This window comes from Erythrolamprus reginae, unplaced genomic scaffold, assembly GCF_031021105.1.
Source record: "Erythrolamprus reginae isolate rEryReg1 unplaced genomic scaffold, rEryReg1.hap1 H_26, whole genome shotgun sequence".
Taxonomy (NCBI): Eukaryota; Metazoa; Chordata; class Lepidosauria; order Squamata; family Dipsadidae; genus Erythrolamprus; species Erythrolamprus reginae.
In genome coordinates, this window is record NW_027248480.1 from 225,266 (window position 1) to 253,201 (window position 27,936).

Consider the following 27,936-nt stretch of genomic DNA (forward strand, 5'->3'; position numbering starts at 1 on the left):
AATAATTTAAACTACGTTGCTCATAATGTAGGATTATTGTATTTGTAACCAGTTCTGTCCTAGAACTAAAATAAAACAGATAAGCCTTTTAAAAGACTATACTTACAAAGAGGAAAAAGACAGATACTATTTACTGAACATAATTATTTATTAACTCATTCAATTTATTAAGTAACCAATCCACAAATCAAATTATTCCACTCAGTTCTATCTTGGACAAGTTACAGCCTTGGAACATTTCACTAAGTATGGCATAATCCATGTACCACTTTCTCTTTACCTAGGGTTGATTAGCTTATTTCAGTACTTTAAAATTCTCTTGCCTGCAGGATATTTTTGTAAAGATTCTACTTACCGTATTTTTAAAAAAATGCCATTTAAATAAATAGAAATTTTAAAATACAGATGCTTAATCTCTGTCTAGTCTTCTACCTTTTCATACTTTTACAAATGTTCAAATTCTTCTTTACTTTCTTTCAAAATAATCTCAAAAACTATTCTCAGAATGTAAGGGTTTTATTTTCCCCGTCAATCTGAGGGCAATGACAGTTTGACAAATGAAGATAACCAAGCATTTAAGAGTGTTTGCACTTTTTTTTGCAAGAGGCCACTCACAATATCTCTAAGTGTTGTTGAATTCACGGTATCAACCAACTAGTATAGACCAGATACTGTATATGACTTGAATGGAAAAACTGGATAGCAGGGAAAGCTGATGAATCAAGGCACTAACGGAACAAGGAAAAGAAAACAGAGCAACTAAGAGAAATGATATGAAAGTCACATGATAAAAGAAGACCGTCAAGAGCAGATATTATAAGTCATCCCAAAAATGATTTTTTTAAATGAAGGGGAGAATGAAAATGGAAGATAAATGACAAAATATCAATTTGAATGTAACAGTTACATTAACCATCTTAATTACCAGTGTAGAAACTAACATTTGTTTTTAATCCCAACATACCTTGAAGGCATGAAAATAGGAAAAATATCCTTAACCTGTCTTCTGCGTTTCTTTGATTTCGAAGAACTGGCTTATAAAAACTTTTAACTGTTCATTTACTCAGGAAAATATAGTTAGTATGTGAACTTAGATCTTATGTATGGCTTTCATGAGTGGGGTTGCCAAATCTCTGCAATTCTGTTAACAAACAGCCCATTTTAAAAAAAATGAATTGGAAGAAACAGAATCTAGATAGATACATCCAAGCGTATACGTGAAAAAAAATCTGTATTCCAAACCTTAGAATATGTAACAAAATTAGGCAATTGTATAATTAAGAAAAACATCTAGAGGAAACAATATGAACCAAAACAATGCAATTAAATGACTGAAGTTTTTTTCAAAAAAATCATTTGAGACCCAGCTGATTGCTAAGGCATCTGAAAGGTTGGAAACTCCTTCTATATATTATTGTGTTTCTGACTTCATAAAACAATGAATGGAAACAAAGCTAGTTTTGTTTTTAAATTCGGTGGCTCAAAGGAAGGAAAAAAAACATTCTAGAACGTAAGTCAACGCTACCAGCAGGAAACCTGGCTCCCACGATTTACTAATCTGTCTCACTGATCCTTCCGCCTGCTCCTTCGAGAAGTCCAACAACCTCTAGCATCTACACATAAGTCCTTCAGTCTTCATCCTCTTCCTCTTCCTCATCTTCATCTTCATCATAGTCTTCGTCTTCCGCCTTCATCATTGCTGCCGCCACTTCTTCGTCTACTTCATCGTCGTCATCCCCCAAACACACTTCCACCTCACATGGCACCGGCAAGTGTGAGCGAAACCACTCCATCGTTTGCTCCGCACTCATTCCCGATTTGTAGCAGAGCATCGGCAAGTCATTCTCCTGCAGCTGCGCATGGGTAGCCCAATACTGTTCCAGGGGGCTTGTGTCTGGAAGATTTGAGCACGGCTGAGGAGGAGGAGGTCCTCCTGAAGATGCAGGCTCCGGACTCTGCACTGCATTGTCCCGGAACCATTTCAGCTGACCATGCTTCAGGGCGTAACGTGTGTCTCCAAACCACTGGATGATCTCTGCTCGGGGTAGCCCAGTTACCTGCTCTAAGTGGTGATAATCCTCTCTTCTGGCCCACTGCTGGTGAAGGAAGAAGGCCTTTAACAAATCCAGTTGTTCCTTTGTCTTCCGTCTAGGCTTCCGTAAAACCTCCGGCAAAGACGTCTGCTGATCGCTTTCAGAGTGCTGATGGTTTTGACGGTCCACGACGTTGGTTGTAACTTTAGAGGAGGACGGGGCGGCTTTCACCGAAGAACCCAGCGGAACAATCACCGGGTGGTGCCCGCCATTAACAGCAGGAGTAATGGACTCAGCGGGCGGTTGGGATGCTGCAGGAAAACTCCAGGCCATCGTGTGAGAATCGGGAAGGTTATAATCCAGGCCGAGGCGTGTGATGGGTGGATAAGCACCGGAGACGGTCTCTTTGGTATTTTGAAAATTCACCATGATCCCTGAAGGTTCAAAATGTTCCTGAGATTTCTTATAGTGGGGCGACGGGGTGTTTTCCTGTAGTTTCCAAATGTCCTGAGTGATTGTCCCGAATTCTTTTGTCCCTGGAGCTGTATTACAATGATTTAGGGAGGTTAGAAAAGGTTGCTGGTTCTCCAGATATTTACTGGAGTAGTGCAAGGAGTGGGGAGCCAACTGCTGCTGCTGGTGGTGATGATGGTGGTGGTACGAAGGGCTTTTACAAGTCTGGTGCCAGGAGCCGCCCTCATTGCCAGCAAGCAGGCAACTAAAGTGAAGCTGGTCTTGGTGATAGATGAGGCGAGCCCGAGTCTCTTCGATTTCCTCAGCGCTCCAACTGATGCCGCAGCGCAGCCGCTGTGCCATGAACCACGCCTTCACCTTCTCCATGTGCAGGCCATGACGCAGGCAGAGCAAAGCTAAGTCGGAAAGGCTGGGATATGGGAAATAGCTGAAAGTTTGCAGCAGGTGCTGGTTACCGTCCAGGTCACTCGTCTGGGCCGATTGAGTCCACACCAGCTGGAGGTCCTCAGAGATGGGCGGCAAGCAGATCAAACCTGCTGGTGAGACAAGGCAGCCAGGGGCGTCCTTATTGGAGGGCATGGCTGCGGCGGTTGAGACGTCTTCTCTCTTTGGGAATCGGCAGTGGGCTTTTCAGAAGAGCTGGAGCAGAAGGAAAAGAAAAAGGAATGAGCAAAAAAAAAATACATCGATTGTAGGGGGAAACGTAAAAGGACACAGCATATTAAAGCAGCAAATAAATGAGGCCAGGATAGAGCAGAGAATTCAGAGAAAAGACTAGCGTCTTTGAATGTGCTATCTCAAATCCATTTTTCTCTCTCTGGCCACCACCCAGAACACAAGCACTACAATTTCAGTGTACAAGTTACGGCTTGCATAATTGAGCACTTCATTTTTTGTTTCTTTTTAAATTTATTTTATTTGGATTTTTTTGTTACTGTGCTCCTCCACGCAGTGCAGGAGGGAGCAAAGGAGATCAGAGCACCGTGTCATCTAAACACGGTGTGTGTACTATGACAGTGAGTGTGATTGTGATGGGATACTATTTATTGGCTAATATAATTCTTGCTTTTAACTATATTAAGGGGATCAATTTTAAGACGAATGTGTGACTATGATTGGATGGAGAGGGTGTTTGGGATGTATGAGATGAATGGAAGGGACAGCTGGCCTGACGACTTGGAGGCAGGAGGAGTGGGGGAGCCTATCCCTGGGGTGGCAGAGGGCCAAAATATTCCAGTCCTGTTGGGGAGAGGCAGATATGGCAGGAGACATGGGGCAGGCCCCATGAACTCAGCTCTGAGTACTGGTGAGAAGCGAAATCTGGACCCCGGGGCTCAGGCTGTTGCTGCTCAACGCCAGATCCGCTGTAAATAAAGCTCTCCTCATCCGGGATTTACTCCTGGATGAGGAGGTGGACCTGGCATGTGTGACTGAGACCTGGCTGGGCCCAGAAGGAAGAGTTCCTCTCTCGGAAATGTGCCCAGCCAGGTTTCAGGTGTGGCACCAGCCGCCGACCCCAGGGAAGGGGGGGAGGAGTGGCAATTATAGCCAGGAAGACCATCACGTTGCGTAGGCTCGCTGCTCCTGAGATTGTAGGTTGGGCCTAGGGATACAGGTGGACTTGTTGCTCACATACCTGCCTCCTAGCTGCATGTCAACAACCCTGCCTGTGCTACTTGAGGAGGTAGCCAGGCTGCTAGTGGAATCCCCCATACTTATCGTCTTGGGGGATTTTAATCTGCCGTTGCTCAATGAATCCTCTGGATTGGCGCAGGAATTCATGGCCACCATGGCAACCATGGACCTGACCGAAGTAGTTCAGGGCCCAACCCATGAGAGAGGGCACACTCTTGACATGGTTTTCCTCTCAGGGCAGTTGAGTAATGATCTGATATTAAGGGGCTTAGAGATGCTGCCTTTATCATGGTCAGATCATTTTCTATTGCAGTTTGATTTTAAGGCTCCAATCGTTCCCCGCAGGGAGGTAGAACCAATTAGGAGGTTCCGTCTCAGACGCCTGATGGAAACAGGAGATTTTCAAAGGGCACTTGGGGTTTTGTCAGATTCACTTGTACACAGTTCGGCAGAGTCTCTTGCTGCAGCCTAGAATACGGCTGCGACGGAGGCTCTTGACTGAATTGCGCCTTTGCGACCTCTCTGTGGCAACAGACCCTGGGGATCTCCTTGGTTTACCAAGGAGTTCCGGGGAATGAAACACCAGAAGAGAAGTCTGGAGAAGCATTGGAGAAAGACCAGATCCAAACCTGACCGAACACTTGTAAAAGCTCATATTAAGATTTACAAAGTGGCGATCAGGTCGACAAGACGTGCTTACAATGTCGGCCTGATTGTGTCTGCGGAATCCCACACGACTGCATTGTTTAGGGTGACTTGCTCCCTCCTTAATCAGGGAGGAGTTGGGGAGCCCTTGCAGGGTAGTGCTGAGGCCTTTAACAACTTTTTTGCAGATAAAATCACTCAGATCCAGACTGATGTTGACTCCAATTGGAGCGCAGAGTCAGCTGACAACGAGTCAGTCGAGGTGACAGGGGCTTGTCTTAGTCCACCTGTTTGGAGCGGGTTTGACCTGGTGACACCTGATGAAGTGGACAAGGTCATTGGAGCTGTGAGTTCTGCTACCCGTTTGTTGGACCCGTGTCCCTCCTGGATGGTTTCGGCCAGCAGGGAGGTGACACGGAGCTGGGTCCAGAAAATTACCAACGCTTCTTTGAGGGAGGGGTCCTTCTCAGCTCCCTACAAGGAGGCACTTGTGTGCCCCTTCCTCAAGAAACCTTCCCTGGACCCAGCCGTATTTAACAACTATCGTCCTGTCTCCAACCTTCCCTTTATGGGGAAGGTTGTTGAGAAGGTGGTATTGCTCCAGCTCCAGCGGTCCTTGGAAGAAGCTGATTATCTAGGCCCTCGGCAGTCGGGATTCAGACCCGGCTACAGTACAGAAACTGCTTTGGTCGTGCTGATGGATGATCTCTGGCGGGCCCAGGACAGAGGTTTATCCTCTGTCCTGGTGCTTCTTAACCGCTCAGTGGTTTTCGATACCATCATGATATCCTTCTGCGCCAACTGGAGAGGTTGGGAGTGGGAGGCACTGTTTTACGGTGGTTCTCCTACCTCTCTGGTCAGTCACAGTCGGTGTTAGAAGAGAGTCAGAGCTCGACTCCTAGGTCCCCACCTTGTGGGGTTCCTCAGGGATCAGTCTTCTCCCCTCCTGCTGTTTAATATCTATATGAAACTGTTGGGTGAGATCATCCAAGGGCATGGGGTGAGTTACCATCAGTACGCTGACGATACTCAGCTGTACATCTCCACCCTGTGTCCACTCAATGAAGCAGTGGAAGTGATGTGCCGGTGTCTGGAGGCTGTCAGGGTCTGGATGGGTGCCAATAGGCTCAAACTCAATCCAGACAAGACGGAGCGGCTTTGGGTACTGTCTCCCAAGGACACGTCCATCTGTTCATCCATTACCCTAGGGGTGGGAATTACTGCCCCTCTCAGAGAGGGTTTGCAACGTGGGCATCCTCGATCCACAGCTGACTTTAGAACACCATCTTTCGGCTGTGGTGAGGGGGGCGTTTGCCCAGGTCCGCCTGGTGCACCAGTTGCGGCCCTATCTGGACAGGGAGTCTTTGCTCACGGTCACTCATGCCCTCATCACCTTGAAGTTCGACTACTGCAATGCTCTCTATACGGGGCAACCTTTGAAGAATGTTCGGAAACTTCAGATCGTCCAAAATGTAGCCGCGTGAGCGGTTTTGGGCCTTCCAAGGCATGCCCATATCTTGTCATCACTCCGCGGACTGCATTGGTTGCCGACCTGTTTTCAGACACAATTCAAAGTGTTGGTTATGACCTATAAAGCCCTTCATGGCATAGGATCAGACTACTTCCGAGACCGCCTTCTGCTGCATGAATCCCATTCACTGGTGAACACAGTTGGTCTCCTTAGGGGCCCGTCAACCAATGTCGGCTGGTGGGGCCTAGGGGAAGAGTCTTCTCTGTGGGGGCCCAGCCCTCTGGAATCAGTTCCCCCCCGGAGATCTGCACTGTCCCCATCCTCCTTGCCTTCTGAAAGAGTTTAAAAGTCATCTTTGTTGCCAGGCCTGGGGTCATTAGATCTTTCCCCCTGACCAACAAATGTTTTCTAGTACGATTTGAATGAATGTTAATGGAAGTTTTTAAAATTAGAATTTTTTAAGGATTGTTTTTATGTATATTAATTGGATTGTTGTACTACTGTCTCTTTGTATATACTGTGAGCCACCCCGAGTCCTTGGAGAGGGGCGGCATACGAATCCAATTAATTAATTAATAATTAATTAATAATTAATTAATAATTTATTAATTATTAATTAATAAACCTCTTCTAGTCCAAAGCGGCCCCATCCAGACCTTGGTTCAGCACCAAATCGCTTCCTTCCCTACACTAACAGATCCTCTTTTTTTACATAGTGCATCTCCTACGTTATTTGGGTTTCTACGCCTGAGAAGACATTTGCAACTGTTCTCCCTTGTCCTTTCTTTTCCCTCGTATGGATTTACAATTCTTATATTTTACTTAACCAAGAATTTCTCAGTTCACACAAAGTGGGAAACGGTGGTTTAAGTTCCACATTAATATTATAGAGAGAATATATATATATACAGTGGTACCTCTACTTAAGAACTTAATTCGTTCCGTGACCAGGTTCTTAAGTAGAAAAGTTTGTAAGTAGAAGCAATTTTTCCCATAGGAATCAATGGAAAAGCAAATAATGTGTGCAAATCCATTAGCAAAGAAAGAAAAGCTTGGAATTTGGGTGGGAGGAGGAGGAAGGAGGAGGACAGTTGCTACCGAAGGAGGAAGGTGAGGTGGATCAAAAAAATTCCAAAACTTTAAGGCTTAAAAAAAAAGAAGGCCTTTGAGGCGGCGAAGAGCACGCCTCCTATAGAAACATAGAAACATAGAAGTCTGACGGCAGAAAAAGACCTCATGGTCCATCTAGTCTGCCCTTATACTATTTTCTGTATTTTATCTTAGGATGGATATATGTTTATCCCAGGCATGTTTAAATTCAGTTACTGTGGATTTATCTACCACGTCTGCTGGAAGTTTGTTCCAAGGATCTACTACTCTTTCAGTAAAATAATATTTTCTCACGTTGCTTTTGATCTTTCCCCCAACTAACTTCAGATTGTGTCCCCTTGTTCTTGTGTTCACTTTCCTATTAAAAACACTTCCCTCCTGGACCTTATTTAACCCTTTAATATATTTAAATGTTTCAATCATGTCCCCTCTTTCCCTTCTGTCCTCCAGACTATACAGATTGAGTTCATGAAGTCTTTCCTGATACATTTTATGCTTAAGACCTTCCACCATTCTTGTAGCCCGTCTTTGGACCCGTTCAATTTTGCCAATATCTTTTTGTAGGTGAGGTCTCCAGAACTGAACACAGTATTCCAATTGTGGTCTCACCAGCATTCTATATAGCGGGATCATAATCTCCCTCTTCCTGCTTGTTATACCTCTAGCTATGCAGCCAAGCATCCTACTTGCTTTCCCTACCACCTGGCTGCACCGGGTGCGAGGCTGCCTCCCATACACTGGGTGCGTGGCTGCCTCCCATACACTGGGTGCGTGGCTGCCTCCCATACACTGCCTCCCATACACTGCGCCAGAGAGAGAAACCCAGGTGAACGAGAGGGGGGAACCTCCTTCCCATGCTGAAGGGATCCCCTCTTCTCTCGCTCGCTCGCTCTGTAGCCGGCGCCTTTCCTTCACTGTAGTGACTCCGTGGTTTGGCTGAAGCCAAGTTGATCCGGCCAGGGTGAAGCACCCCCTTTTCCCTCCAGGAGGCAACCTCGCGCCAGGTGTAAGGGAGTCACCACAGCGAAGTGATTTATTCCCTCTCCAAGTGCCCAGAGAAAGGAAAATGCTTTGTTCACTCTGGACTGCCAAAGCCTCCTTGAGCACCACCGAAAGGCTCCTCTGGCAGCCCAGAAAAGCCCGAGATGGGCGGGATTAAAGGGGGAATGGCAGAAAACTGACCAGGCCTTCGTGCCACTCTCAAATTTCCTGGGAAATTTTTCCTGGCTCGGGTTCTTAAGTAGAAAATGGTTCTTAAGAAGTGGCAAAAAAATCTTGAACACCCAGTTCTTATCTAGAAAAGTTCCTAAGTAGAGGATATATATATATATATATATATGCATGAAGGTCTTGGCATATTCGGGTTTCTTCCCGTGTAAGTTTCAGAGATTCCTGGTGATGTTTCAACGAGGTCGCACTCGTCATCTTCAGGCTGGTGCTTCTGTCCTTGTGCCAGGGCGAACACAGCGTGACTTGAGCTCTCTTCCCTCTATAAATACTGGTGGGTGAGTGTGGAGTGTTGCCTCAGCAGCTGCAAGCTGTGTTGAAACTTCCTGGTGGGTTAGTGGGGTAACACCTGGGGTCATTGATGTAACTGATATATGCTGATTAGTTGATGTTTGTGGATTGAGGGAAGACAGCTCAGGTCACAATGTGTTTGCCCTAGCACAAGGCCAAAAGCACCAGCCTGAAAATGATGAGTGGGACCTCATTGAAATTTACAAGAAGCCTGAATATGCCAAAACCTTCATACCTGTACCCGTAAAAATCTACGAATATATATACAGTGTTCCCTCGATTTTCGTGGGTTCAAACTTCGCGAAAAGTCTATACCACGGTTTTTCAAAAATATTAATTAAAAAATACTTTGCGGGTTGTTTCCCTATACCACGGTTTTTCCTGCCCAATGACGTCATGTGTCATTGCCAAACTTTCATCTGCCTTTAATAAATATTTTTTTTAATAAACTTTAATAAATAAACATGGTGAGTAATAATCTAAAAGGTTGCTAAGGGAATGGAAAATTGCAGTTTAGGGGTTTAAAGTGTTAAGGGAAGGCTTGTGACACTGTTCGCAGCCCAAAATAGTGTGTTTACTTCCGCATCTCTACTTCGCGGAAATTCGACTTTCGCGGGCGGTCCCGGAACGCATCCCCCACAGAAATCGAGGGAACACTGTATATATATGGGCCAAAATAGCGCTATCCTAGTCTCCCTTAATTTTAAATATTCAGCAAAAACATGTGATATATATATATATATCACATATTTATATATATGACGGTCTTGGCATATTCGGGTTTCTTCCCGTGTAAGATTCAGAAATTTCTGGCGACGTTTCAATGAGGTCCCAGAAATGTCTGAATCCTACACGGGAAGAAACCCGAATATGCCAAGACCGTTGTACCTGTACCCGTGAAAATCTACGAAAACATATATATATATATGTAGATTGTTCTGAGTTCGGGTTTTGCCCCGTGTAATATTTTGCATGTCTATGCAACGTTTCGGTGAAATCACATTCACCATCATCAGGCTGAAGTTGTAAGCTTCGTGCTGCTGTAAATATAGTTATATATAGATATATATATATATATCTCGTAATCTTAACAGGTTTCTGGAGCAAAAAAAAAAATATTTTTGTGCATTATCCATGTAAACACAGTACCAGAGATCTCACATTGCCCCTCCCCAAGCTAAAATGTGAGCGATTTTTGGTTTAACCTGAAGCATGAAACATTCAATGTATATTAATTTATAAATTACAGTTTCTAATTTGGCTTATTAAACCTTGATTAATCAAACGGTTGGTCTTTTATTTCAATTCTTTCAATAGAAAAGGAGGCAATAGTATTCAGTCCCAGCTTCCTATTCACAAACGCAAATTCCTTTTGCTAAAGCCCGTTCCCCCCTGCCTTATTGGTATTCTTTTCGCATCACCCCTGAAATCTGTTGGAAGCTTTTTTTAATCTGGAGAGTCTATTTGGAGGAACTGACGGTGTTTCAAAGCGCACTAATTTATATAACCCAGGAACTTAAAACCTGGGGAGGTAATAAATTGAAACGAAATGCAGCGCCCAGGCCCGTTGTGCTAATCAGGCTGAAGAGCCAATTTCACTTTAATAGCCGTGGCAAAAAGAAAACAGATGGCTTCAACTTAGCAAACAGATAATATGGAAATAATGGGGCAATTAATGCCACTTTAAATGACAAGAGGAAATGAGGTGCCTGAAGTCAAAATTCATGGGAAGCGGCTCCATTCGCAGCATCCCCCAAAAGCCAGACAGCCTCTCAGTAAATCCTGCCACTAATGGAATAATGGATCTTGCTCAGTAAATGCATTTCAGGAGGAGCGAACGTTTTTTCTCTCCTGTGCGTGTGTTTGTGTGTGCATGTGTGCGTGCACGGGAACTACCCTGGATGGATTTCTGGAAGGATATCAGATGTGAAACACCAGCGAAATCTCTTTTTTCCCACAAGCTTTGCGGCCCCAAACGTCCTCAAGGATGCTTTCTTTGTGCCCACCCAACAACAAACCTTTCTCCAGTGGCCTCCCCTCCCGGTCTTGCCATTCGCCCCACCCGTCTTAAAATCTCTTCACTGAATTCTGGCCGCTGTGCTGTACTTACTTTTTTTTTTTTTAATTCCTCCCTCCCACTTCAGGAGTTTCCTTCCTTCTTTCTTTCCTATTCCCTGCAAGGCACGCTGGGAAAACAGGAGGCGGAGTTTCTCACACCAAGGGACGCTGGCTCTTTAAGGAAAGAAGGGGGAGAGGGGGGCTAGGAATGTGTGTGGGGGCAGAGTCCTAATGTTTTCTTTCTCACCAGGACTTTTCTGAGTTTGCCCTCTCGCTTTCCCCCCACCCTCCTCTCCATCTTTGGCTTCCTCAGTTCACCTCCCTTAAAATATTTATCTCTCTATTTTTAAAGCCTCCTTAAAAATGAAAAATGCCACCAAGGATGCCCTGGGCATTTTCTGAATGGGAGAGGGTTTCTACCACAATGTTTGATGGACGTATCTCTTGATGCAAAGCAAAGGCCACATTTCTGGCCCCTCCACTCTCCCTGTAATAGAGGCAGTCCTCCACTTACAACAGTTCATTTAGTGGTCATCCAAAGTTACGACGGCATTGAAACAAGCGACTCAGGAACCACCACCCCGGACTTATGACCGTTGCAACATCTCCCACAGTCACGGGATTTACCTTCGGATGCTTTGGCAACTGACTCACATTTATGACCGTTGCCGTTATCTTGGGAGTCGCACGTGGATTCCCCCTTTGTGTCCTGGCCAAAGCCGAAGGGGAAATCTGATTCACTTCAAAACCGGGTTAACTAATCTAACGATTGCAGCAATTCACTTAATGACAGGAAGAGTCGTAAAATGAGTCACAAAGCTTGCTCAGCAAGTGTTTCGCTTGGCAATGTAAAATTTTGAGTTTTGTGGCAGTCGCAACTTGAGGACTAGGCTTTTTATGTAAAATGGGGGATTAATCGTGCAGCAGTTGCAGACAAACGTAACACAGGCCCGACAATATTTGCTGTGTAAAGCTGGAGTTTTTAGCCTAGTGGGTCAGCTAGCATCTTTGTTCCATGGGTTTCCTAATTGCAGATCAACCAGCGGCAGCAGGAAGAGATAGTAGTTACTCACTTGCTGAGAGAAAGATGCTACCTATTGCAAGTTGCTGCACAGGACTTACTTCTTGGCAAGCAAGGTGTAAAGAATTGTGCACTACGTTCACTTTTATGGGGGATCTAGTTCTTTCAAACGGAGTAGAGAAACCCAACTTTGAGAAAAGCAGCATCACCAGAGAGCAGCTGTGCATGCTGGGCTCTGGTGTCCCAGGATTTCTTCTCAACAGCTCCCCCCAGAGAGTGGCTGTGCATGCTGGGCTCTGGTGTCCCAAGATTGCTTCTCAACAGCTCCCCTCAGAGAGTGGCTGTGCATGCTAGACTCTGGTGTCCAAGACTGCTTCTCAACAGCTCCCCTCAGAGAGTGGCTGTGCATGCTGGGCTCTGGTGTCCCAAGATTGCTTCTCAACAGCTCCCCTCAGAGAGCGGCTGTGCATGCTGGGCTCTGGTGTCCCAAGATTGCTCCCCCTCCACACACACACTTTTAAGAGCTCCCCTAAACAGCTGCACATTCATCCATCTCATTGGCTCATCTCTGGTCTCCCCATCCCAATCTCCACGCCAGCCTACTCTGTGCAACCCCCACCCCAAATCCTAAGGTGGCTCCCACCAACTCGCCCCTTCCTCCTTCCCTCCACGCCACCTCTTCGAACTGGGCTCTTCCTATTCCCTTCCTTAGAAAACAAACCAACCTGGGCTTTGCGGGAGGACCTTAAGGAGCCAGTCCTCAGTGAAGAACGCCACTCAGTATATCTGAATCCCCACACATTTGCGTCCCAGCCCCAGGGAAAGAGAGAGAGAGAGGACGCGTTGCCGCTAACCACGCGCCTCCGCGAAAGCAAGCTTCCCTTTCGCGGGACCCACGCTTCCCCTGCCCCCCAAAAACCTGCTTCCTCCCCATCGCTCATCGCCCACTTTTCCCTTCTTCGAAAGAGAGGCCTCTTCAACACCGCCCCCTCCCTCCTCCCCGTGGCCTTGCCCTTCCTCTTCCTCCCCGCCGTCCCTTTGTCCTGTTCCCCCGTACTCTTAACACCGGGACCCATGTTGCACGGCCCCTGGGCTCTTCCCCCACCCCACTTTTTAAGAGCCTCCCCTACCGGTGGCCAGGCGGTCGCCCAGCTAAGCCCAGCGCCGGTCCGCTTTTTTTCTCTTCCCCCTTCCCAGTCCCGGGAGACCCCGTTCGGGGCCAGGGAAACAAAGGCCGCGGAGGAAGCGGGGCGAAGCAGGCGCCGTTAGGGGGGGAAAGGGGGGCAGAGGCGGAAGGGAGAAGAGAGCGAGCGGAGCGCGCGCAAGGGCGCCGGCCGGTGGAGGAGAAGCTTGGGGCCGCCCGGCTCGGTCTCCCCGGGCCACTCACCCACCGCTTGCCCGCGCTCCGGGTCTCCGCTTGGCGAGGGGGCGCTGGCTGGCTGGCCGGGCGCGGGAGAGGCTGGGCCGGCTGCCATTGGCTGGAGGAGCCCCGAGCGCCCGGCCAGGGGAGGCTCCGGGCCGTTCGGCGCTCTGCACGTGCTCCAGGGGCTCATTGTGCCTTCACACGTTCCGGAACGTTCACGGCGGGGCGGACGGAGCGTCGGCGCTTCCAAGCCGGGGAGGCGGAGGAAACCAACCTTCCTTCCCCGAATCCCTTCTTGACTGCCCGTGCCTTCGAGCTCAAGCGGGGTTAGGGAACTCGGGGTTTTGCGGGTTGTCGGAACGAGCCGTTCCGGGCGTGCAACAGGTCCCTGAGTTAAGAGAGGATCTTAGTAACGCGTCTAAAGAGGATAACCGGGCGCTGCTATTGTTGCTAGATTATATAAGATTACATTAATTACTAGAATTGGAAGGGACCTTGTAGGTCATCTAGTCGGTCCCGCCCCACCCCCCGCCGTTCAAGCAGGAGTCCCTACACCGATATATATATATATATATATATATATATATATATATATATATATATATACATATATATATATATATATATATATATATATATATATATATATATATTTGTTTTCGTAGATTTTCACGGGTACAGGTATGACGGTCTTGGTATATTCGGGTTTCTTCCCGTGTAGGATTTGGAAATTTCTGGCGACGTTTCGATGAGGTCTCACTCATCATCTTCAGGCTGGTGTTTCTGTCCTTGTTCTCAGGCGAACAATGCGAGACCTTAGCTGCCTTCCTTCTATAAATACTGGTGGCTGGGTGTGGTTTGATGGCTCAGCAATTGCCTGCTGTGTAGAAACTTCCTGGTGAGTCAGAGGGGTAACAATTGGGGTCGTTGTTGTAGCTGAGGTATGCTGATTAGTTAATGGTTGTAGATTAGGCGTGATGTCCTGGGTAGTTAGAACTTGCAGGCTGCTAGATTGCTTTATAATGTGTGTCCTGAGTCTGGTTTCTGTGGCTGGGATATGTTTGAGGGCTGGTTTCCAGATGTCTGGTAAGCGAGAGGTATCATCCCGCTTGTTCATATTTTGGGGATGTTTTTCTAGATAGAGATAGAAAAACATCCCCAAAATATGAACAAGCGGGATGATACCTCTCGCTTACCAGACATCTGGAAACCAGCCCTCAAACATATCCCAGCCACAGAAACCAGACTCAGGACACACATTATAAAGCAATCTAGCAGCCTGCAAGTTCTAACTACCCAGGACATCACGCCTAATCTACAACCATTAACTAATCAGCATACCTCAGCTACAACAACGACCCCAATTGTTACCCCTCTGACTCACCAGGAAGTTTCTACACAGCAGGCAATTGCTGAGCCATCAAACCACACCCAGCCACCAGTATTTATAGAAGGAAGGCAGCTAAGGTCTCGCATTGTTCGCCTGAGAACAAGGACAGAAACACCAGCCTGAAGATGATGAGTGAGACCTCATCGAAACGTCGCCAGAAATTTCCAAATCCTACACGGGAAGAAACCCGAATATACCAAGACCGTCATATATATATATATATATATATATATATATATATATATATATATATATATATATATATATATATATATATCTAATTTATGCCTCCTCAAGGATATCCTGAGCGCTTACAACAAATAAAAACAATACTGTTTTTAAAAGAACAATTTTAAAAAATGATTACAAATCCCTAGTGTCTCCTATATTTTATATATCTTTTCTCCCATTCATGAAATCACTACCCCTAAATCCTTTTCTTCTGAAGTTTTTGCTAAAGCAGAACTGCCAATGCAATACTCAGATTGAGGATTCCTTTTCCCCAAGTGCATTATTTTACATTTGGAAACATTAAACTGCAGTTTCCATTGCTTTGACCATTTATCTAGTAAAGCTAAATCATTTACCATATTACAGTACAGTACTAGATTTATTAAATTTGTATGCCACCTCTCTCCGAAGACTATTATTATTATTATTATTATTATTATTATTATTATTATTATTATTATTAGAATTCTGGGAGTTGAAGTCCAGATATCTTAAAGTTGACAAGGTTGGGAAACACTGCATTACAGGACACTTTAATGTCCTGTGTTCGTTCCACTGTGTTTCATGACATTTTTGAGAAAAAAAACCCTATACGTAGTACTATTTACTTCTGGTTTGGGGTAAAATGCTCAATTGTGAACAATGAGATTGTTTAATGAATGTGGCATTCACTTAATGACAACTGCAAAAAGGACATAAAATTGGCTCAGTCACATGGATAATGCATTTTTGTGACCAACTCAACTTAGGACCATAACAGGTGGACTGGCTGATGAATTCTGGGAGTTGAAGTCCACATATATTGATCTCTAGAGCAAGGCTCTACAAACTGGGCCACTGTAAGACAGGTGGACTTCAATTCCCAGAATTCCCTTAGCAATCCTAGTTGAGGAACTCTAGGAATTGAAGTCCACCCACCTTAAAGCACAATTGACTGAGGAATTCTGGGAACTGGAGTCCACCCGTCTTAAAGTTCCTCAGCATGACTGAGGAATTCTGGGAATTGAAGTCCACCCACCTTAAAGCACAATTGACTGAGGAATTCTGGGAACTGGAGTCCACCCGTCTTAAAGTTACTCAGCAAGGCTTACAGGAATTCTGGGAACCAGAAAGTCCAACATCTTCAAAGTTGCCACCTTTGGAGACTCTTAATCTAGATCAGTATTTCCCAACCTTGGCAACTTGAAAATATTTGGACTTCAACTCCCAGAATTCCTGGCTAAGGGAATTCTGGGAATTCAAGCCCTTCATGGAGTCGGACCAGAATATCTCCAGGACCGCCTTCTACCGCACGAATCCCAGTGATCGGTTAGGTCCCACAGAGTTGGCCTTCTCCGGGTCCTGTCGACTAAACAATGTCGTCTGGCGGGACCCAGGGGAAGAGCCTTCTCTGTGGCGGCCCCGACCCTCTGGAACCAGCTCCCCCCAGAGATTAGGATTGCCCCCACCCTCCTTGCCTTTTGCAAACTTCTTAAAACCCACCTCTGCCGTCAGGCATGGGGGAACTGAGACATTTCCCCTGGCCTATATAATTTATGAATGGTATGCTTGTGTGTGTGTCTTGTTTTTGTAAATAAGGGTTTTTTAAGAGACTTTTTAATATTAGATTTGTGATACATTGTTTTTTGTTATCGTTGTGAGCCGCCCCCAGTCTGCGGAGAGGGGTGACATACAAATCTAATAAATAAATAAGTTGGCAAAGTTGAGAAACCCTGATCTAGAGAGGATAGTGTTTCTGCAGCCATTGTTAGAGGGAATCCAGAGAGAACAATTTGTGGGCAAACACATTCATACAATATGTGCCCTTCCTCACATTGCCTCTGTTCCTCCCTTAGCAGCGAGCTCCATTTTGGCAAAAAATGAAAAAAGTCAAGCTGGCACCCTCCATCCGAACCCCCAGGAGCACCTCTGCTCAATAAGCCCCTTTTAACTGTTTTAAACTATGATGACAGCAAGCGGGTGATGTTCTCACAACTCGCTAAACCCAGAAACATGTTCCAAACAGCTCCGATCGACCTGTGGGTTAGTCAGAACCACAAATTCTTGACCTATAAAGCCCTTCATGGCATCGGACCAGAATATCTCCGTGATTGCCTTCTGCCGCATGAATCCCAGCGACCGATTAGGTCCCACAGAGTTGGCCTTCTCCGGGTCCCGTTGACTAAACAATGTCGTTTGGCGGGTCCCAGGGGAAGAGCCTTCTCTGTGGCAGCCCCAACCCTCTGGAACCAGCTCCCCCCTAAGATTAGAACTGCCCCCACCCTCCTTGCCTTCCGCAAACTCCTTAAAACCCACCTCTGCTGTCAGGCATGGGGGAACTGAAATATCTTCAGGCCTATACTGTACTGTTTATGTATGGTATGTTGTGTGCATGTTTTTTTAAAAAATTATGGGTTTTTAGCTTTCTAATTATTGAAATTGTATTATACAGTATATTTTTTTTTGTTGCTTTTGTGAGCTGCCCCAAGTCTGCGGAGAGGAGCGGCATACAAATTTAATAAATGAATGAATGAATAAATAATAAATAAATTCCCTCTTAAAGTTAACCCACATCAGGCAGCCATGTTTCCCCCATTAATTTTATTACTACAAAATACTACAAAGATATTTTATCATTGAAAAGAAAGGATTCGAGGATTTGCGCACAGGGCTGATGTCAGCTGATTTAGAAAAAATGGGGGGGGGGCGCATTTGAAGGAAAGAAAAAAATACGAGATGGGGGTCGCAAGACAGATGGATCCCCAGTTGCAGAAGGAAAGACCAGACTGGGCAGGGGTCTTTTGTCCCCCCCCCCCAAAAATTGTCCTGGCTGCTGAAAATATCTGGGTTTGGAAAAAGCTGAAGCAAGAAGCAGTACAGCTAAGTCCTCGACTTACATTAATTCATTTAGTGACTGTTCAAAGTGACAATGGAACTGGAAAAAAACTGACTTATGACCGCGTTTCACACTTAATGACCTTTGTAACAGCCCCCTGTGGTCAAAATTCCAAGGCCTGGCTGCGTATTCATACTTAGGACTCTTGTTGTGTCCCAACCAAGGTTGTGTGATCCCCTTTTGCGACCTTCAAAACGGGGATGGCGGATTCACTTAACAGCCACGTTACTCACTTACCAACTGCGGCGAGTTGCTTAACGACCGTGTGCAAGAAAGGTCGTAAAACAGGACAAAACTCAATTTAACAAATGCCTCGCTTAACAACATAAATGCTGGGCATTGACCGTTGCGGTTGTTAAGTCGAGGACTTCCTGTAATGGCGGCATGCGGTTTGCAGGGAGGGGGAGGCTGTGCGACGCTCTGCGAGTCGGAGAAGGAGAAAGCAACACCGCTCAGTCCTGGCAGTTGGAGCAATTGGCGTGGGCACTTCCGTAGCCCTGGCAGTCCGGCCCCAGGCATTGGCAGCAGGCGCTGTGAAACCAGCGGTAGCGCCAAGCACCCACTGACTGGCAGGCTGCGCGGCAGCGGCTCATGGACAGGCAGTCGTTGAAGTAAATGGACTGGCAAACTGGTGCTGTTGCATTCGGGCCCTTGGCGGTATCCGGATCCGGAAGTGCCAGGTCTGCCAACGAGAAAGAGAAAGGTTGATAACTGAATCACAGAGTTGGGAGCGAGCTTAGAGGTCTTCTAGTCTAACCCTTGCTCAAGCAGGAGACCTTAGCCCATTTCAAACAAAATGGCTGTCCAACCTATTTCTTTCTTTCTTTCTTTCTTTCTTTCTGTCTGTCTTTCTTTTTCCTTCCTTCCTTCCTTCCTTCCTTCCTTCCTTCCTTCCTTACCTACTTACTTACTTACTTATTTATTTATTATATTTGTATGCCGCCCCGTAGACTCGGGGCGGCTAACAACAACAATAAAACAGCATATGACAAATCTAATATTTAAAATAACCAAAAACCCTTATTAAAAACCAAACATGCACACAAATATACCATACATAAATTGTATAGGCCTGCGGGGAAGAAATATCTCAATTCCCCCATGCCTGACGGCAGAGGTGGGTTTTAAGGAGTTTACGAAAGACAAGGAGAGTGGGGGCAATTCTGATCTCTGGGGGGAGCTGGTTCCAGAGGGTCGGGGCTTTAACACAGAAGGCTCTTCCCCTAGGTCCTGCCAGATGACATTGTTTCATCGACGGGACCCGAAGAAGGCCAACTCTGTGGGACCTAACTGGTCGCTGGGATTCGTGCGGCAGAAGGAGATAATCTGGTCCGGTGCCATGAAGGGCTTTATAGGTCATAACGAACACTTTGAATTGTGACCGGAAACTGGCAACCAATGCAGACTGCGGAGGGCAAAGGAGGCTTCTCCATATGTCAGTTTCAGTGTGCATGTGGTTTTGGGCCTTGGGAAAAGCCGTTTTGCTCTCCGGAAGCTTTCCCTGAACCCCAGAGTGCAAAAATGGGCAAATCAGAAGTTTGGAAAAATGGACCCCTGGTCTGCCTGTTGTGCTGTTTTCCACACTCCGGGCTTCAGGAAGTTTCCCTGGAGGTTCCGGAGTTTGAAAATCGGTACAACGGTCAAACTGGAAATCCGGTTTACCTGTTTTTCACCGTCCCAGGCTTCAGTGGGGCTTGATTTGATCGAAGTGTATAAAATCATGCATGGGATAGAAAAGGTGGATAGAGAAAAATTCTTTTCTCTATCACACAATACTAGGACAAGGGGGCCCTCCCTAAAGCTCATAGGTAAGAAAATGAGGACAAATCAAGGGAAATATTTCTTCACCCAGAGGGTCCATGGTTGATGGAATTCCCTTCCAAAGAGGTCGTGACAGCCGTGGAGAGCTTCAAGGCAGGATTAGACTGATTTGTGGATGCCAAGTGTATCCATGGTGGTTATTGAAACAGATGTCCATGTGCCTCCTCTATGTTGTTTGAGGCAGGCAGGATTCCCTTGGGTACCATTTGTTGGGGGTCAAGGGAAAGGGAGGGTCTTGCCTTCGCTCTCTGCTCAAGATCCCCATGGACAATTGGCAGGCCACTGTGGGACACAGAATGCTGGACTCGATGGGCTTTGGCCCAATTCAGCATGGCTCTTCTTATGCTCTTATGTTCTTATGAGACTTGTATGCTTGCATGGGAAAGGGGAGGGATGTGCACAGGCGCAGTGCAGGGAGGGCGCATGTCTGGGGATGCGGGAGGGAATGGATGTGGACACATACACGTGTGCTAGAAGAACTCCAAGGCCCCCTACTCTGCATGCTCCTCCCTCTCTGGGCATACCTGTATGCGGTCCCAGCAGAAGGTGTCCGGTGTCCACGTGGTTTTGCCGAAGTTCCTCTTCTAACGACAGGGTCACGATGCTCCAGCCGAGAGCAGGGTGGTTATTGGAGAGCGCCAGGAGGGCCCGGAACAGGGATGGTACCGGAGACACCAAATCATGCATGGAACTTCGTTGGGCCGGGTGGGAAGCAGATGAAATGCGTTCGTCACACAGACCTTGAGAGGAGACGGCAAGGAGGAGAAAACGGGCGAGGAACAAAGGACACTTAAATGACAGGCGGTTCTCCACATCCGACCACAGTTGAGCCCAAAATTTCCACCGTTAAGCAAGACAGTTGTTAAGCGAATTTTGCCCTGTGTTGTATAACCTTTCTTGCCACATTTTTAAAAGTGAATGCCTGCCATTGTCAGGAGCTCACAAATGGTAAGAAGAGTCACAATTCACCAATGGAGCAGCTTGCCACTAGAAGTTGTATGTGCTCCATCACTGGAGGTTTTTAAAGAGATTAGACAGCCATTTGTCTGAAATTTTATTTTATTATTTTATTTTATTTTATTTTGTGATTTGATTTGATTTGATCTGATTTTATTTGATTTTATTTGATTTGTATGCCGCCCCTCTCCGTAGACTCGGGGCCGCTCACAACAGCAATAAAACAATTCATGACAAATCTAATAAATTACAAACATTTTTAAAAACCCGTTATTAAGCAGACATACACACAATCATACCATACATACATTGTATAGGCCCAGGGGAGATGTCTCAATTCCCCCATGTCTGGCGGCAAAGGTGGGTTTTAAGGAGTTTATGAAAGCCAAGGAGGGTGGGGGCAGTTCTAATCTCTGGGGGGAGCTGGTTCCAGAGAGCCGTGGCCGCCACAGAGAAGGCTCTTCCCCTGGGACCCGCCAAACAACATTGTTTAGTCGACAGGACCTGGAGAAGGCCAACTCTGTGGGACCTAATCGGTCGCTGGGATTCATGCGGCAGAAGGCGGTCCCAGATAGCATAGGGTCTCCTGCTTGAGCAAGGGGCTGGACTAGAATACATCTGGGGTCCCTTATGCTGTTCCGTTTTGTTCTTGTTCTGTTTGTTCTGTTCTGTTCTACTCCATTCCATATTTTCTATTCTATCCTATCCCAAGCTGAGCTAGGAAAATGGCTTGCGTGCCTGCGCACATGGCTCTGCATGCCACCTGTGGCATACGTGCCATAGGTTCGCCATCACAGGGGTTGGGAAATCCCCATTTCCTGCGCCACCCCCCCTTCTCCCTTTCCCAGCCAGAGGGCAAATCATCTCACCTACGCAGTCACAGCAAGGCTGCCAGAGTTTAGCCAGGCAGAACGCGCACTGCCGACAGCAACGGGTACGGTTGTCTTTGCACTGGCACATTTCCTGTTGAGAGAAGTTGCCAAAATAATTGGTTACGGCAATATCAGCTTTCTTCCCCCCAAAACATTCAGGCTTCTGCGTGCGCCCAAAGAGAGACGTCCCAAACGACAAAACTGAAATCACCAGCAGTCCTCAAACATACGACCGTTTAGTAGTTCGACTGTTTGAAGTTGGGAGGGAAAGCAAACTACGACCGTTGTTCACTCTTGTGACCATTGCAGCTTGCAATGGTGACATGGTTTACATTTGGATGCTTGACAATTGGTTTATATTTATGATTGTCACGTGATCCCCTTTTGCGACCTTCTGACAGGCAAAGTCAAGGCAGGGAACCAGGTTCGCTTAATGACCATGTTATTAAACTTAACAACTGGGGGGATTCACTGAACAAACGGGTCAAGCAAAGTCGTAAAATGGGGCAAATCTCACTTTAACAAATGTCTTCCTTACCGACAAATATTTTGGGCTCAATTGTGGTCGCAAGTCGAGGACTACCTGTAATTGCTACTCATTTGTTTCTCAAACTTAAGTGTTTGCACCTGGATCACAGCCGTAGCTTACTGGTCCCAACTCCTTACCTGCAGCAAACACTTGCTGACGTCACTGGCACAAAGGGCTTTGTTGCACCTCTTGGCGTGGGCCCCCACAGCCCATGCAGCTGCCACGAAAAGCAAAACCACCCACCAGCGCATGACTGCCAGTTGAACCTGGAAGGGAATTAAAATAGGTAGGTAGGTAGGTAGATAGATAGGTAGGTAGGAAGGTAGGTAGGTAGGTAGATAGGTAGGTGCATAGATAGCTAGATGGATAATGATAGATAGGTAGGTAGGTAGGTAGATAGATAGATACATAGATAGATACATAGATAGATAGATAGATAGATAGATAGATAGATAGATAGATACATAGATAGAGATAGATAGATAGAGATAGATAGATAGAGATAGAGAGATAGAGAGATAGAAAGATAGAGAGATAGATAGAGATAGAGAGATAGAGAGATAGAGAGATAGAGCTAGATAGATAGATAGAGATAGAGAGATAGAGAGATAGATAGATAGAGATAGATAGAGATAGAGAGATAGATAGATAGAGATAGATAGGTAGGTAGGTAGGTAGGTAGATGCATAGATAGCTAGATAGATAACGATAGATAGGTAGGTAGGTAGGTAGATGCATATAGCTAGATGGATAATGATAGATAGATAGGTAGGTAGGTAAGTAGGTAAGTAGGTAAGTAGGAAGGTAGGTAGGAAGGTAGGTAGATAGATAGGTAATTAGGTAGGTAGGTAGCAGGTAGATAGACAGACAGAAAGATGATGCAATAGATAGAAAGACATAAGAGATAGACGTTAGAAGGTAGGCAGGCAGGTAGGTAGGTAGATAGATAGATAGATAGATAGATAGATAGATAGATCGAAGATAGACAGACAGACAGACAAATGATGCAATAGATAGATACAAGAGATAGATATAAGAGAAGAAAAGAAGGAACATAGAAAGATAATGATAGACAGATGATGTAGTAGATCAGAGAAATATATGAGGTAGAGATAATAGATACATGATGGAAGGAGGATAGATAGATGTATTGATTGATTCTGATTATTCCTTTCTTTCCCTCATTTCTTCCTTCTGATCCCTCCCTCTCATTTTTCTTGTTTTATTCTATTATCTTTTCCTTCCTTCTCCTTTTCTTTTTCCTTCCTTCCCTTCATTTCCTTCCTTTTGATTATTTTTCCCTCCTTCCCTAACCATCATCCTGCAACACATAAAAAGAGGAACTACCATGGTTGATCCCTCCGCAATCCATATGTCCTTTCCTCCTTCCTCCTTCCCTTCCTCTTCCACCTCCCTCCTCCTCCTTCCTTCCTTCCTACCATCTCCTCCTCCACGTTCCCCTCCCGCTCTCCCTTACTGCCTTTTCTTTCTCTTTCTCCCTCCATCCCTTCTCTTTTTCTTTACGTTTTCTCATTCTTCCTACCCCTTTCCCTTCTTTCTTTCTTTCCTCCTTTCTTCCTTCTTTCCTTTCTTTCTTTCTCCTGTTCCTTCTTTCCTTTCTGCACCGGATTTTTTTCTTGGGGGAGGGGAGATTATGCCCCATAGTGTGGAAACCTGGGGTGTGTGTGTTTGGATTTGGAGAGAGAGAGAGAGAGAGAGACCCTCCCTCTAAGACCGGATTGGATCCGTGGGGAAAGAGTAGTCCGCCCCCCACCTTCGAAAACTCCCCCCAACCCACCCCAAATATACGTACTGGACTTTGTTGGCTTAAACGGGGGGGGGGGGGGGGGTTGAAGATCTCCGTTGGAAAGACCTGGGAAAAGTAGGCGCAGATGAGAGCCTACAACCCCCCCACCAACCCCGTCCGTTCTTCCTTCGAGAAGCGAAGATTTTTGCCCTAAAGGAAAAGAAAAAGCAGCGGCCAAAACGCGGCCGGAGTTTACCTGGGCAAGCGGAGAGTCTGCGGCCGTCTTTTGGGGGCGGGGGAAGGGCGAAGATGGGTCTCCCCCCCTCCCGTTTTTTCTCCGGGAGGAGAAGGAGGAGGAGGGGAGAGGGGACCGAGGTGGGGGGAGGGCTCAGGGGACGAGCCGGGCAGGCCGGGCGCGCGCGGGATGGGAAGGCGGTGGATGGGGAGGGGTGCGGAGGGGAAGAGGGGCCTCCTTTTCTTCCTCCCCCGCCCCAAATGCGGGCAAGGCGAGAGGACGGGCAGGTGGGGGCTCCTCTGGCTTCTCTTTATGCAAGCCGCTATTTGGGGGCCTTCCTTCCTTCTCCCCTCCGTTCCCATCCTTCCCTTCATCCCTCCCTCCCTTCGTTTCTTTCTCTCCCTCCCTTTTTTCTTCTCCTCCCTCTTTGCCTTCCTTTTTGCCTTTTCCCTATTCCCCTCCATCCTTTTTCTTCCTTTTCTCCAGCCTCCTTTCCTTTCCCTTATTTCTCTCCCTTTTTTCTCTCCTTCCCTTCCTTTCTACCTTCTCTCTATTCCCCTTCTTTCCTTCTTTCTCCCTTTTCTCTTTTCTTCCCTCCTTTCTTCTTCCACTCTCTCTCCTTCCTACCTTCTCATCCTCCCCATTCCCTTCCCTATCTCCCTTTCTTCCTTTTCTTTCCCTCCCTCCCTCTTCTCTCTGCTTCCTTCCTTCTCTTCCAACCTTCCTTTCTTCCTTCACCTGGTTGCATCCTCCTGTGCTTCCTCTTCTCTGATCTTTCTTTCAACTGTCACCCATCTCACAAAGACACACACACACTTTGCCCTTCTACAAGACCTCACTGTTAAGCTCTTTGGACAAGAGGATAACAACAACTCGTGTGTCGGGCAAGCCAAAACCTCCCATTGTGGGTCTGCCTTGAAAAATCCCAGGTTTCATCCAGCTGCCCCTCAGGATCCGCCTGGATTCAGGGGTGAGCAGCAGGCAGGACGGGGTGGAACACAGTTCCACCGGCGGAAATGAAGATGTGTGTGCAGCTCCAGCTGATTGGCGGCTCTCACTTCCTGGATTACTGGGCTCAGCTCCGCTCCTCTTTTTCCCTGCTGCTGTCGCTGTGCTGCTGCATCTGTGCTCGTTGCTTTTTTCCTCTTTCCTCCTTCCTGGCCTTCGATGAGCTTCCCTCTCTCCTGCCCGGCTCCCAGGTATGGGTGGAAGCGGTGCTGGCAGCATTTATGTTTCTGGCAGCACCCGTTCGCCTGCCAACCCAGACTGAGGCGGGAGGGGGCGACCCAAGAAGGAGAGCGCAGGAAACACAAAGCAAATTGACATCCCAGTACCGTAAGTGACACTGGTGAGGTTGTAAGTCGAGGCCTTAACAGTTCACTTGCACGATGATGATCGTTCAAGCCACTCCCACCTGGTCATATGGCCAGCAAGCCACTCCTGCCCAATCATATGACCATTAAGCCACACACCCAAAATAACCCACAGGCAGAGTGTGGCAATAAAAATTTTGGCTGCCCATTACCGCCTGGGTTCAAAAAGCTGCAGATCTTTATGTCAAAAAGCATAGTCTACGGAGAGGGGCGGCATACAAATTTAATAAATAAATCAATCAATCAATAAATAAATGTTTCTTGGGTATCAAATGTGGATTTTGGAATCTCTGGGTTTTCCTTCCATGTTTATTTATTGGGCAGATGATTCATTATTAACAGGAGCTGAATGAACAAATGTAAGTTTCTTTCGTATCTAGCAGAAAGAAATCTCTGCCTTAAATTCACTACAGATACATTAATAACACAGGTCTATTAAAATGTTTTTTGTAAAGGTCGCAGTTGACCTTGTAATTTTCTGAATATTTTTTTTCTTGTTCTGATTTAAAAAATGTGTTTAGTTTTTCTGTAGCAGGTATAATTTTCAAGGAGCAGCATCGTTATTATAAGGTATAGGAAATATACTGGTGGCATTAAGAAAAGAATTAATTACCACATACATTGAAAATGTAGAAATAATGTAATGACAAAAATGCTTCTACTGTATATCAGAAACTTTATGTGATAGAACAAAACTGAACATACATTTGGTACCTCTACTTACAAACTTTCCGTGACCAGGTTCTTAAGTAGGAAAGTTTGTAAGAAGAAGCAATTCTTCCCATAGGAACCAATGTAAAAGCAAATAATGTGCGCAATTGGGGAAACCACAGGGAGGGTGGAGGCTGTTTCCTCCCAGGAGATTCCTAGAGAGACCCCACGGAGGCTTCTCCCTGCCTTTTCCGGCCGTTTCCTCCCAGGAGATTCCTAGAGAGGCCCCACAGAGGCTTCTCCCTGCCTTTTCCGGCACCATTTCCTCCTAGGCGATTCCTAGAGTGGACCTGCGGAGGCTTCTCCCTGCCTTTTCCGGTTACAGTTTTGGAAGCTTGGGTTTGTAAGTGGAAAATGGTTCTTGAGAAGAGGCAAAAAAATCTTGAACACCCAGTTCTTATCTAGAAAAGTTCGTAAGTAGAGGCGTTCTTAGGTAGAGGTACCACTGTATTTTTGGAATCAGCACTCCATAAACCAGACATATTACCTTTGCTGATGATTTTTGTGTGTTGACCAGTGTAATTAAATGTTTGACTGTGGCTATCAGTTTCCCATACTCCTGACATTTTCAGCTATTGGGCATGGGGATGGTTTGGTGGTGGCAGAGGTGGCTTTCTGCCTATTCGGACCAGTTCTTTAGGAGCAGTAGTGGGAATCCCCCTCCCCCACTCACTGAACCAGCATCTATGGCTGGCTGGACATGCTGCCATCTGGTTTTTTGCTTCTGTGCATGCACAAAAGCTCATTTTTTAAGCACTGTGCATGCACACCCATGCGGCAAAGGAGGAAGCAAACCAGCAGTAAGGAAAGCCAGAACCCACTCCGGGCTGTTAGGGCCCTTAATGGGGTTCCTAGAATTCCCGGTGGTGCCTCTCACCAAAGAAAAGGGAGATGTAATAAAATGCCCTTGTATTACATCTTCACTTTTTCAGTTCAGAGAAAAAGTGTAGCAGAATCTGGAACGTGCAACTTTAAGATGCCTGGACTTCGACTCCTAGAATTTTTTAGCTTTGCTCAAGAATCCTGGGAAATGAAGTCTAGATATCTTAAAGTTTCTGAGGTTCAGAGATACTGATCTGGAGGAACTGTTGTAAAAATGTGGAATTCTTAAGGTTCTTCTCAACCCTATTGGATCAAACTATTTATTCCAGAAACGGCATCTCAGATGTTCACAGAATCCTCTAGCCCAGGCATGTGGAAATTTATGGCCCCTTTTATGACCTGTGGACTTCATCTTCCCAGGATTCAGTTCCCACACTGGTTCAGGAATTCTGGGAGTTGAAGTCCACAAGTCCCTCAGGCAGAGAATGAGGGGATGTTCAAAGGGGAAGTTGTCGTAAATGTCACCAAATGTCACCAAATGTCACCAAACCATCAAGTACAGTTAGTAGAAATAAAAAGAGGACACATTTTCTTGTGGGTGATTCGACCATTAGAGGTGTTGATTTGGGACAGAGCAAGGATGTGGTGAAGGTGCTGAGGTGTCTCCCAGGGGCCACTGCCAGCAGGGACAGGAGGCGGATTACAAACATTGTTAAGACTGTGAGTAAAGGTAATAACGTTGATGTGGTGGTGCATCTTGGCACAAATGATTTGTCCCAGAAAAATGTTAATGTAGTAAAAAGAGATTTTCAATGTCTAAGTGTGGAGCTGGGTAAAATAACTGATTCAGTGACTTTCTCAGAGGTGTTACCGGTTTGTGGCCAAGAGGATAAAACAACGTGTATCAGAGAGTTTAATGTGTGGTTAAGGCAGTGGTGTAAAGCTGAAGGTTTTGGCTATGTAAGTCATGATGTCAGTAGGTGGTCTAATAGGGAGTTGTTTAAGAGGGATTGTTTGCATCCATCATACAGAGGTACCCAGGTGC

General features: G+C 46.2%; 2 protein-coding genes across 5 annotated transcripts; both read right to left on the bottom strand.

The window, feature by feature from the left end:
• Positions 1-129: 129 nt before the first annotated feature.
• On the bottom strand, positions 130-13,633 carry LOC139155521 (homeobox and leucine zipper protein Homez-like). 4 transcript variants are annotated; one of them, XM_070730684.1, is made up of 2 exons: positions 13,357-13,633; positions 130-3,146 (listed from the first exon to the last, which is right to left on the bottom strand). In XM_070730684.1, exon 2 carries the CDS (start codon positions 3,084-3,086, stop codon positions 1,629-1,631), a length of 1,458 nt encoding a protein of 485 aa, XP_070586785.1. In that variant the 5' UTR covers positions 3,087-3,146; positions 13,357-13,633; the 3' UTR covers positions 130-1,628. The 4 variants fall into 4 exon arrangements, with proteins under 4 accessions (XP_070586785.1, XP_070586786.1, XP_070586787.1 ...); XM_070730685.1 differs by having other exon boundaries at positions 13,353-13,633; XM_070730686.1 differs by lacking the exon at positions 13,357-13,633 and adding an exon at positions 13,096-13,129.
• A 3,881-nt stretch (positions 13,634-17,514) lies between these two features.
• Positions 17,515-24,112, bottom strand: LOC139155514 (twisted gastrulation protein homolog 1-B-like). The gene is made up of 5 exons (XM_070730671.1): positions 24,007-24,112; positions 22,141-22,269; positions 21,472-21,565; positions 20,170-20,385; positions 17,515-18,506 (listed from the first exon to the last, which is right to left on the bottom strand). Exons 2-5 carry the CDS (start codon positions 22,252-22,254, stop codon positions 18,277-18,279), a joined length of 654 nt encoding a protein of 217 aa, XP_070586772.1. The 5' UTR covers positions 22,255-22,269; positions 24,007-24,112; the 3' UTR covers positions 17,515-18,276.
• Between the last annotated feature and the right edge of the window lie 3,824 nt (positions 24,113-27,936).